Genomic DNA, 13,197 nt, shown 5'->3' on the forward strand with positions numbered 1-13,197 from the left:
AATCTGGCAATAAAAACGACATTAACAATTACAGACCCATTTCAATCTTACCAGCTCTTAGTAAGGTCTTTGAAAAAATTATATTAAATCAACTTTTGAATCACTTCAATGTAAATAACTTACTACATCCGGAGCAGTACGGTTTTACTAAAGGTCGTAGCACCACGGATGCAGGCGCTAAACTTTTAAAACATGTGTACGATGCCTGGGAACGTTCGCAGAATGCCATTGGTGTTTTTTGTGATCTATCCAAAGCATTCGATTGTGTCGATCATAAAACCTTGCTTCTTAAACTAGCCCATTATGGTATCAAAAACGTTGCACTAAATTTGGTTGCCTCTTATCTCAGTGACAGAACCCAAAGGGTTTGCATAAAAGACATTAAGTCGCAGGGGTCGGCTACGTCAATGGGTGTCCCACAGGGTTCAATCTTGGGTCCCTTTCTATTTTTGGTGTATATAAATGATCTACCACACCATGTCAGTGAAACCTGTGACATTGTACTGTTTGCTGATGATACATCTCTAATTTTTAAAACTGATAGAGGTAGAGACAACTCTGACGATGTAAGCCGTGCTATGTCGCATGTGTCGCACTGGTTTACTGTCAATAATTTACTTTTAAATGCAAAAAAAACTAAGTGTGTGGAATTTATTTTACCAAATGTAAAGAAAGTTAATAAAAATATAATAATAAATGGAGAATCACTAAAAATGGAAGATTCCACGGTTTTTCTGGGCATGACCTTGGATTGTAAGCTTCAGTGGGGTACCCATATAGATACACTAGCAGGTAAACTAAGCTCGGCTGCCTACGCCGTCAGGAAAATTAGACAGATTACTGACGTAGAAACAGCAAGACTTGTTTACTTCGCGTACTTTCATAGTGTGATGTCTTACGGGATCTTATTATGGGGCAAAGCTGCTGATATTGAAACTATATTCATATTGCAGAAAAGAGCTGTACGGTCAATATATAAACTTAAATCACGTGAATCGCTCCGTGAAAAATTTAAAGAAATTGGTATACTTACGGTAGCCTCACAATACATTTATAACAATATAGTATTTGTAAGACAACATATTAGTCTTTATAAACAAAAAGTGGATATAAACAGTCGACTTACAAGAAATGGTCATAAATTGGTGACATCTGCATATCGTCTGCGAAAGGTGCAGAAGTCATTTGTGGGATTGAGTATACGCTTTTATAATATGATTCCTAAGGTAATTTTGGACCTACCAATCCATAAGTTTAAAGAATGTGTTAAAACACATTTATTACAGCGAGGTTATTATACAATTGATGAGTTTCTTAATGACAAGGTTGCTTGGAAGCACCCGGCTCCGCTTTCATCTCTCACAAGATAGAAAAATGAATGTTAAAATATAAAATGTAAATTTTTGATGTTGGAAAAGAGCAACTGCTGAGTTTCTTGCCGGCTTCTTCTCGGTAGAATCTGCCTTCCGAACCGGTGGTAGAGTCACTACACACGGACAGACTTGACGTTTCAAAAGTGCTTGTATTAGGCCTACTTGAAATAAATGAATTTTGAATTTTGAATTTTGAAAACAAAGAGAAAAAAATCAAGAGCTTTTTTGTTTTGGGACGTCACCACCCACCCCTGTTTCATTCTCCTTTTACCTCATGTCATCGCCTTACTTAGGAATAATACTTTTCAGCGCCTGTTAAAGCGTAGTACATTATATTTTCTATTCGAATATATCTTATGAATAAATTATTTATTATTTAAGTAGATTTTTATATAAATATATTTTAAATTCTAAAGAATATCTTATTTAAACAAAACATTATACAACAAAAGCGGATTTTACCTCAATCGTAATCTCACAACTTCAGATTAGACTACTTACTTATTTTTTTACTACTTATACATTATAAAGATTATTTCCGAACGGTTCAAAAAGTAAAAAAAAAATATCGAGACACTCAAAATAAAGTTGACCCTTTTTTTAAGGTTCGAGTTATTTTGAACTTTTACATCGACCGCTCCTACAGTGGAAAGTATTTTGGATAAATATCAATAGTAAGTATGATATTCTAAACCGAGGATCATTAAACAGAGAAATATTAAATATGCTTGAGAAAGGATAAAGGCGTCGATGAATATTAAGGTGAGATGGATTGTTTGCCTGAAAGAGAATCTGCATTTTAAAATGGACGTCTGATAGAAATGAGTGTAAGAAGACATTGTTTCGACGATGTAATTCTTAGTATAAATAAACGATTACGATCTCGTATAGCGGGTACACTACTGCAATCCATCTTAATATTATACAAAACTGACGTTTAGTAGTTATACTTCTTTAGAGGCGTTAGGAAAAAACTTTTTTTAACTGACAGGGCAGCAGTTTTATTAAAAAAAAACAAATATCCCACGATGTTGGCAACTTCGATTACTTGTGGAATGTAAAGGAATTATCCAAAAATAAGTCTCTACCTATAATAAAATAGCAACTTTTTTTCTCTATGCCAAATCAATAAAGGTCAGTAAACAGGCAAAGGCAGACTGACACATTTCTGGATGTGTTCCGGAAACCTTACAAATAAATATTTTTACTTATTGAGCAGATTGTTCGGTGTAGAGATGATCCCAATGTTCGGGACAGTGTAAGAAGTACTTCCGGCAGGCATTACAGAAACGACGCTTGTACTGTTCTGGTGACACCACGGTGGGTTGACCAGAGCCGAGGTTCTTCTTCACAAGATGCTCCAGTTTTTTGTCCCACGTGAATGTGCGTATGTAATCTGTGAACAATGAACCTGGTGATCAAAAGGTTGGCAACTTCCGCTGCGCCGATTCAGGATGTTTGCAGATGTCCAATGCAAACATTTAAAAAATGTGTAAAAACGCATCTAGTACAGCGAGGTTACTTTACATTTGATAAATTCCTCAATGACAAGGTAGATTGGAAGCAGCCAGCCTCGCTCTCATCTCCCGCAAGATAGCAAAATGATTGTAAATGTTGATGTTGGAAAAGAGCAACTACTGAGTTTCTTGCCGGCACTTCTCGGAAGAATCTGCTTTCCGAACCGGTGGTAGAGTCACTACAAACATACATACTTGACGTTTCAAAAGTGCTTATAAAGTAGGCCTACTTGAAATAAATTAATTTTAAATTTGTCGGACTAACTCCAACGGCCTTTTCGAGGTCTTTTAACCGCTGTTTTTAAATTCTTGTTTTTTTTTTATTCCTTGTTATCTAGTTAAAGTTAGCCCTTCACTGCAATTTCTCTTGGTGCTAAGTGATGCAGTCTAAGATGGTAGCGGGCTAACCTGTTAGGGAGTATGGTAGTCATACCCTAATCGGTTTCTACGCAACATCGCACCGGAACACGAAATCGCTTAGCGGCACGGTGTCGGTAACTAGCCATGGCCAAAGCCAGACCAGACCAAATACATTAAAAACGCACACATACAGTAAACTTGAATTTACACAAACATTGTTATGCAAAGGCGGTCTTATTGCTGAAGCAATTTCTTCCAGAACCCTTGGGGAAAGTAAATCAGATGATAGCAAACCATAGATACATAAATAATTTTTCCTGCGGTGAAAGCGCATAGGGTAGGAGCTCGACTTCCCTTTCGGAGGCCCGAGTTTTAATCCCAGCAAGCTTCTCTAATTTTTCTTAGTTATTTGCCTTTTAAGTAATTAAAAATGTCGTGAGGAAACCTGCATGCCTACAGCCTGATAGTTCTACATAATGTTCTCAAAGGTGTGTGGAGTCACCAATCCGCACTGGGCCAGCGTGGTGGACTACGGCCTTAACCCCTTGTCATTGCTGATCTAGGTAAATAGGTTTTACAGGAAAAAAAAAATATATGCAAATCTTAACTGTACCACGCCATATTGGCATGCAAGTTGTTGTCAGGGTAGTGTTTAAAATTTGATTTTGTTACTACTAGGTACAATTAAGATATTGGCAATTACACTACCAATAATAACGCGCAGTATGTCAAACGCCCAACTCATTATTCCCCAAAGTAACAATCTGTACGGAAGGCAGACCCTGGATTGTCTAGTGCCGACTTTGCTTAACAGCTTGCCTTATAAACTAAAGCAGGAAATAAACGCTAAAAACATAAAGGAGAAACTTAAAACATTTTTCTTTCAAACTAATAAATGTAATAATAAATAGCTGGAACATCCTGTGTAAAGTTTACTCAAACGATAAAGTGCGATATGTGGAACTGGTTGAAACGCGATCATTATTTTTTATATTTTTTTAGAACTACCCGTCATATTTTGTATGTAGCTTTAAAATACTTTACCTACTTATAATTCCGAGCGCTTAACGATGAATACCGGTGTACGGATAAACCCGACTGGGTTTTTATTACGCCGTAACAGATATTGTTATGTTAACATAAAAAATGTATATTTTTCATTAAATAAATGACAATGTTTATAATAACATAATACAATTAATAAAATAATAAATTTCAATTAAGTTTGTATGGGCACAAGTCAAAGAATACAAATAAATTAATAATTACTAACAAATGTCATTTTAAATATTCATCAATAGTATAAAAAGAATGTCTATTTAAATATTGAAATAACTTATCTTTTAAACATTTCATGTAACTTATTAGTGGCTTCATTTCGTCAGGTAATTTATTGAATATTTTTATCGCCATAATATCAAAAACTATTGTTATACAGAGCGGTTTTATGTGCGGGGTATCTTAATCTATTTGTATGACGTTTATACGTCTAAAGAATTATTATTTAACACTGTAAGTTTTATTATTATATTCCACATTTTCTTTCTTTCCGGATAACATTATTATATATACTTTTAATATTAGTTATTTTACCATATAGTATTTTATTTTATTTTATGTATGTACTGTTTTTGTAATTTTTGTAATTATTAATATGTATGTATATTCTTAGAGTTTTGCGCACTACTATAAGGATTCATATGTGAGCCAATTCATGGTTGCCTGGAAGAAATTACTATAAGTGATAAGGCCGCCTTTGTTACACAAATTTAATTGTACCTTTGTTGTTTTTGTCTCTTTTTTTTTTTTCTTGTGTGCAATAAAGTATTTTTGATTGATTTATTTTCAAATTCGGTAAACATTATTTTGTTGGCGGCCACAAATAAGGCTGATGTACTTCCGTAATCGAGGATTCAACTCACCAATAATGCCAAGCACGAGCGTGCGTCCGCGTATGCCCAGCAGCAGCGAGTAGTCCATAACCGCATTGTCCGCCAGGAAACGCGTGTCCCGCTCCACGCCCGCCCACAGTGCGCGAGCGCCCTTTCCCCCTATGTGCAACTGTTGCTCCCAACGCACTGCAAAGTCAAAGTCAAAGTCAAAAATTATCTTAATTCAAGTAGGCCCATAGATTAAAATTATAGGTTTAAACACATTTATTCCGATGAAAAGACCTAAGTCATAGGAAAGTTAATTTACTATAATAAATTAATACACTTCGCCATTAGACTAAGCTAAATTCAATTTTACCATTATCTACTCATTCAATGTATTCGTCTTTGAATTTATTAGTATTACTTAATATATATACGAGTTTACATTTTTTATAGTTATAGGTATTTTATTATAAAATTTGGCGCCTCCAAAGGTAAGGTACAATTATAATGCGTACATTGCATGAGAAAAGTGTAGTGAGATGTTGGCGATAACCATATTCGTGAACTTAAAACTAAATCTACCAAGGGTTCCAAACGCGTCCCGGTCTAAATAGAAGCCCACAACAAAATTAGCCGGGTGTTCTTTTTTGTTATCACCATCACACAGTGGCTTTTCAAATTATTGGAAGAGCAACCTGGTTAGTGTAATAGCTCACACAAAAACTTTTTTATTGTTCTTTATATTATAATAAGAATTTTCAATTAGCTTACGTTTAATACAAACTTTTGAGCAAGATGCAAATAAGTAGTTTATTGTAAAATTGTATGCGATTTTACTTTAAACGAATTATATTATAGTATGTGGAGGATATCAGAAGTAAGAATAAACTTGCACTGCAAAGTTTATTCTTATTTCTAATGTTCACATTATTGTAGTCACTGAATAAATAAATAAATATACTACGACAATACACACATCGCCATCTAGCCCCAAAGTAAGCATAGCTTGTGTTATGGGTACTAAGATGACTGATGAATAATTATAATATGAATAATATACATAAATACTTAGAATATACACATAAACACCCAGACACTGAAAAACATTCATGTTCATCACACTTGTGGGAATCGAACCCACGGCCTTGGCTCAGAAAGCAGGGTCGCTGCCCACTGCGCCAATCGGTCGTCAAAATGCATGACAATACATGGCTGTACGGTGATACACCTTTGCCTTTTTCCTATGGGAAAAGAAAAGTTAATTTTTATTTAAATTTCGAAATAGCTTGCGAATAGACTCTTTATGTAAAAATAACAAATGGACACGCGGGGAAAATGATTGTTGATCGTTCTTAGTCATTGATCGCGGCAATATCAACCCGTGCGAAGTCGGGGCGGGTCGCTGGTGTGTGGGGTGCGAGTGGGGTTTTACTCACGCCTCAGCAAGTTCTCGTCGACGAGCACGGCGGTGGTGGGCGGTGCCGCGGCCGCGCCGGCGGCGAGGCGCTGTCGGCTGGCACCCTTGAGGTCGAATCGCTGCTCAACCGCAGCGCCACCCGACCCGTACCTGCCGCCACAGAAGCAACATCGCAGTCCCAAAACGACATTGACGTGTGTGTGTGTGTTTTTTTTTGTGTCGCGTTTATCACTCAAATCACCAAATTGTACTCTCTTGCTATGTATTTATATCTCTTTAACAACTTTTTTTCTTTAGTGTACAATCAAAGTTTATCCATTCATTCATTTATCATGCAATCAGTCGGTGGACTATGAGCAGATGTTTTGTAAGTGGCTATGGCGATAAGGTAAGATTGCTTGCCCATTGGGAAGATCCCCCATATGGTTATCTAATATATGCCGTATTTTTAATCTGCGACACACACACACATAAAACATGTCTTTGTCATATGGAGGGTAGAGGTAAGGAGAGTCATCTGTGTATATGAAAAAGTGTCGTCAAAATGTCTTAAATTAGGATGGCGCCACATTTGCATCAGGGTAACTCTTAAAAGAAGCGCCAAATATAAATATTGTTAGAGTAGGCTTGAAAAATAAACAAGGAAGTATGGAGATACAAGGAAGTAAGGTTATATTTACCACAATATTTTGTACAACGTAAGTTGTTGAAATTCTCAATAATTTAGTCGATAATGACATTAAATTTTTTAACTCGGCATACTTCAATTCATCTACGATTGCTACATTCATACCATACCCTGTGCATCCACCAGCGCCATTGTGGAGGATTTTTGAACTGTTATTTAGCGCAACAACTGGACACTTTTTCAACTTTTCTCCCATATAAGATGACTCTCCTTACCTCTACCCTCCATACTTTGTCATCGTATTTCCCGAACGGATGCCATTTTGATTTAGACGATGATGGCCGCCGCCACAAAATGGCGGATTACATATTTTTTCACAACACCCTCAATATGGGTATTAATTGGTAGAATACACTGACAAACTTCTATTGCCACCATCCCAGAAAATATCAAAATAGAAAAAGTGAATTATAACGTGTTTATATAAATCCTTAAAAAAATATTTAAATTACAAAACTTATAACACTGTTAACGATGTTTTAAAATATTTAAATTCTAACAGCGTTTTAAACACAATTGCTTTTGATACTTTATTATGAACAATGTATGAGTAATATAATGTGAAATGCAAATAAATTAATAATCATAATAAATATACTACGATACTTCGGTGACCGGATATACTTCGGTGAGTGTGCTCAGGAACTTCACAATCTTGTTCCCCCTTCCCCGTTTTACCACAGAACAGCGAGACACCGAGAGCGGTGGCATCCTTATGTGGTTGATATCCCATCAACACGCACGAAACGTTTTTTATCCACGTTTCTGATACGTGCCGCTAAGATGTAGAACGCCCTCCCGGTAACTGTGTTTCCTGCCACGTATAATTTAAGTACCTTCAAGGCTAGAGTGAATAGGCTTTTTCTAGGCCATCGTGCTCCAACCTAGACCTCATCATTGCTTTCTAACGGGCATGATTGTCGTCAAACGCTGGCCTATCGTTAATAAAAAAAAAAAAAAAAGACAATACACACATCACCATCTAGTCCCAAAATTAGCGTAGCTTGTGTTATGGGTACTAAGATGACTGTTATTGATTGACTGATTATTGATGAATATTATTATGAATAATACACATAAATACTTATAATATACATATCAACACCCAGACAGAAAAACATTCACGTTCATCACACGAAAGTTTTTCAGTTGCTCTTTATAAACGAAAAGTGGATATAAACAACCGCCTTACTCTTAATAGAATTAAGTTATTGACATCTATATTATCGTTTGGGAAAGGTGCAAAAGTAATTTGTGGGATTGAGTGTTAGCTTTTATAATCTGATTCCCAAGGTAATTTTGAACCTGCCAATGCATAAGTTTAAAAAATGTGTTAAAACTGTTACTATACGATTGATGAATTTCTTTACGTCAAGCACTTGGAAGCAGGCTCCGCTCTCATCTCTCACAAGATAGATTTTCTATATATATATTTTTTTCATTGTAAACTGTAAAATGATTTTGGAAAAGAGCAATCTGCTGAGTTTCTTGCCGGAGGTGGTAGAGTCACTACAATCAGACTGACTTGACGTTTCAAAAGAGCTTATAAACTGGGCCTACTTGAAATAAATGATTTTTTAATTTTTGAGTTGTGGGAATCGAACACACGGCCTTGGACTCAGAAAGCAGGGTCGCTGCCCACTGCGCCAATCGGCCATCAAATTGAAATTGAAAATTGATAAGAGAAGCACGGTAATTAACTCACCACACATTCTCCATAACTAAAACCCCGCTTCCCGCGCCGCCCACGCTGAACACACCCAGGATGCGTGCTAGAAATAAAGAACGAATAAACTTTCATTACTTAAAACGCACATAACTTAGAAAAGTTAGAGGTGCGTGCTGAGTTCGAACCATTAATGTACTGAATTCAATTATTATAACACGCATTTGTTTTTTTTCGATCCCTTCTGCGCAAAGGGTTTACTCAACAGACAGCCACATTCTTACTGCTGTAAGAAATTAAAAAAAAAGAACAAGTCCTACTGAACGCTGAAGGTATCCTTTTACAAATATATAGTTGGATGAGATGGGCGGTTCTCAGGTTCCCTCTCCGAAAATTTTATCTTACTGACTACTGACTTAACTGTGCAGTCGGTAACTTATCCGAGAAATAAGTGATCGGCGCGCCTGGTAGTGTCAAAGTCAAATATCTCTTTATTTGAATAAAGAGGTATTTAGGCATAGGCACATATATGACACTTTTGATGCGTACATTACATGTAAAATAAAACATAGAATTGAGTTGATGGCGATAACTAAATTCGTCAACTTAAAACTAAAGCTACGAGGGTTCCAAACGCGCCCTGGTCCAAGAAGAAGCCTTACAAAAAATATTAAATTAAAATGAATGTTTAAAATGAAATAAAAAAATGTTTAAAATATTAAATTGTCATCGAGTCAATCCGACGTTTTGAAGGTCAAAATCCTGTTCAAAGATTCCGTTACATACTAACATACATATGCTGAAGCTAATAAAAACTATCGAGGTAGAAAATCTTACACTTGGCACTCTGACCGGCTCGTATAGTGTATAGGTCGTATATTTGAAACCATACTAAACTAAATTTACTCGGACGCGAGATGGCCGCCTGTGTTTGGTTTTGCCTTAAGTGTACAGATATAAATTGGACTGACAGTCCTGTTGATTCGGTTGTACAAACAATCCTACATGGACGGCACATGAAGTACCATCCTTATCCAACAGTTTAGTCGAATGTGAATTGGCACCAATGTTTGCAATTCAATTAACACTGCAAAAGGGAAAAGTATCGTCGGCCACAAATACTCTCTAGTCTGTACTCGTTAAAAAAGTATGTCCTTACATCCGTTCACTTACGTAAATGAAATTAAATATAATTAAAGTTTTACATACCAAGCAAACTGGGCGATCTTCTGTGTCGACAATTTGTGACGTAGTGGAAATAGTGTGGTGCGAACTCCAAAAACTGTTGCCATTCCGGTTTTGTCATCTCTTTTAATACGTATCTGTCATCTGGGAACCGTAAAAGATCATTTTACACAGAAGCCTATGCCTGAAGGAGTGATGCCCGTTTTCACTAAACCAGGGCATCGCCTAAATTGAATGCCTAATGTGGTGATGAAGGGACTTCGGAGAGGACGAAGACCCAGAAATTTCTAGGACTGACCTTCACGCGTCCCTACGATGTTTCGGCAGCCTTTTTCAATCCTCTACACATTTTATTAGGTTAAGAATAGGTAGGATTTAGGAGTATTATTTACGATAATTATTTTAATATTTTAATAATTTTTTTTTATTTATATAAAAAAAAAATATTAACATCGTGTCCCAAATATTGGTCTCGACGTCTGGTGACCCAAGAGCTGGCGCTTATTTAGCCCAACGGCTAAGTCTAGCCATTCAAAGGGGCAATAGCGCCAGCATTTTGGGTACCATGCCCATAAGTGAACAGTTAGACGGCTTATATTTATTGTAAATATTAATTTTAGTTTGTAATTATTATTAATTATAGCTTAAAGTCTGATTTTGAATTAAATTGCTTAAATCGAAATAATTCTTATGTTTTAAGTTGATGAATTCTAATATTTTTCTTTTTTTTTAGTTTTAAGTTGACATATTTTAGTATTTAAATCAATTGCAAAAAAAAATATATTAAATTTAGTAAAGGAATATAAATAATTGTGACAAATTTTATTGGAATGCCCCGGCGCGGCGGGGCGTCATGTCTCCTTTGTATGTACATGATGCAATTACAACAAACAATAAACAATATTTGCGTGGGTCGACCCGAATAAGGCGGTTTAGCGGAACAAGTGATAAGCGAGCGGCGTTTTTCTATCAACGGCGGCGGCGACGGGCGATTAGTCTTCTTCACTGCTTATGTGAGAGAGGGACAGGCAGTTTGGAAGGATATACATACCATGTTATCGCATGTGCGTGTATGACCATATTAATAAATTAAATGGCGTAAACATAATGTAATATATCATGGATTTCCGCAAAGTAACGCCTGCTTCTATACAATATGTAAACAAAATGATTTGGGCGATGTCAATAGGAAAAAAACGTTTCACCAACTCTTAGGTGATAACTATTGGTGAAAGGCTTATGTATGCCTAGGAATCTCCTTTGATTAGGAGTAACTTATAACGGCATTGCCTTGTTCCTCGTTCGTAAAATCGGGGATTTTTTTCCTAGGAACAGTATTTTGTCAACCATAGGAAGTACTGGATAGAAGCGACTTGATGACTTTTATTGATAATTTTTGTCTGATGGGCTTCGGTCGTGGCCAGTCACCACCTCAAGCGATTAAGAGTTCCGGTACGATTTCTCTTACAGGTTAGCCCGCTTCCATCTTAGCATCATGAATTACCACCAGTAGCTTTAGTGCAAGATTTGCTCGCTCACAATAGAGGGGTCGTTTTTGCGTATCAAAATCTGTGTCGTCATAGTGAAATGGACCTAATATCACTCGAATTAGAGTCGCAAATCCTGTGTGTGTGTGTTTCCCAACAGTTCTGTCGAAAGACCGAGCTAAATAATTGTAGGGAAATTAGAACTTTAATGCATTTAAAAATAAGACCAATTTTACTTCGATGTTCAAGTGTTTCCATACTTGAAAACGACTAATCTATTCAGTGGTTGAAGGGTCACTTACCATTAGTTTTGCAGAAAGTGGAGCCAGATTTTCCACCTCTAGCTGCCCATGGTACGCAGTGTGCCAATGACCTTATGAATCCTTCTTCTATCTCACACAAGCCTTTGTCTGAAAACATATTCGTTATAATGCAATGACAGGTTTAAAATTACTTACAAGTTTATGATTACAAAAGCGTTTACTCAAAAGATTTCCGTTCTTTTTGGAAAATATATGGCAGACATTATTAAATAATAAATAAATATACTACGACAATACACACATCGCCATCTAGACCCAAAGTAGCTTGTGTTATGGGTACTAAGGTGACTGATGGATATTTTTTTGAATAATCTATATAAATACTTATAAAATACAGATAATACACATAGACACTAAAAACATTCATGTGCATAACACAAACATTTACTAGTCGTGGGAATCGAACCCACGGCCTTGGAATCAGAAAGCAGGGCCGTCAATATTAATAGTTATTTATGCAACTGTTGTATAATATGGGGTATTAAAACACGAGTTTGGGTTCACCACGTGTGACTATAATAGTTTCACACAAGTGTTTTAAAATCTAATTATCAACAGTACACAAGATATTACCTTCTCCCATAGGATAAAACCTCTATAAGAGATTCTGAAACGATAAGCTAACAATTAAAGATTTTAAACTAAGATTTTAGTGGTTAATAAACATTTCTTCGCGGATCGTGGTCACGACGGGACTACGATCCATGCAACTGGATCGAAATATCGACAAATCCAAAATATTATCGTGGTATGTACCCGTTGGACTATACTTAAGAAAAGTAAGCTAACACTAAAATAGCCAGTTAGGGTAGTACGCTAATCCATTACTGAGTATTTACAAATTAAGTGAGTGTTATCGAAAGAATTGGTAGTGAACACACATTTTGGTATAGTGCAATTATTAAAATTCACTGCCGATGTACTCGGCGGAACATTTATATTTAATCTTCATCACCGTCATCATCATCCTATTAAATTCAAATTTCATTTATTCCAATAGGCCTATTTAATAAGCACTTTAGGAACGTCAAGTCAGTCTGTTTGTAGTGACTCTACCACCGGTTCGGAAGGCAGATTCCACTGAGAAGAGCCGGCAAGAAACTCAGATCAGATAAGGCCTTTAGCGATAAGGCCGCCAAATTGTACGTTCTACCTTATTGTGCTGTTGTATTTGTATCTCTGTAAATTTTCTCTGTGGTGTACAATAAAAGTGTGTTCATTCATTCATTCATTCATTCATTCTTTCATTCATTCATTCATTCATTCATCAGATATCAACCCATTAGTGGCCCCCTTCAGGGTCT

At 36.3% G+C, this 13,197-nt stretch overlaps 1 protein-coding gene across 2 annotated transcripts in view; it reads right to left on the reverse strand.

The window, feature by feature from the left end:
- Positions 1-2,389: 2,389 nt before the first annotated feature.
- Positions 2,390-13,197, reverse strand: part of LOC120630373 (putative 1-phosphatidylinositol 3-phosphate 5-kinase) — a 40,682-nt gene continuing 29,874 nt past the window's right edge. For both annotated transcript variants that reach the window (XM_039899587.1, XM_039899586.1), the window contains exons 29-34: positions 11,873-11,980; positions 10,108-10,227; positions 8,938-9,004; positions 6,564-6,694; positions 5,173-5,328; positions 2,390-2,769 (exon numbers count right to left, since the gene is read on the reverse strand). In XM_039899587.1, the coding sequence (XP_039755521.1) occupies positions 2,582-2,769; positions 5,173-5,328; positions 6,564-6,694; positions 8,938-9,004; positions 10,108-10,227; positions 11,873-11,980 (770 nt within the window). In that variant the 3' untranslated portion in view covers positions 2,390-2,581. The remainder of the gene's footprint in view (positions 2,770-5,172; positions 5,329-6,563; positions 6,695-8,937; positions 9,005-10,107; positions 10,228-11,872; positions 11,981-13,197) is intronic.

The sequence above is a fragment of the Pararge aegeria genome, chromosome 16, assembly GCF_905163445.1.
Source record: "Pararge aegeria chromosome 16, ilParAegt1.1, whole genome shotgun sequence".
In the NCBI taxonomy this organism is placed as follows: Eukaryota; Metazoa; Arthropoda; class Insecta; order Lepidoptera; family Nymphalidae; genus Pararge; species Pararge aegeria.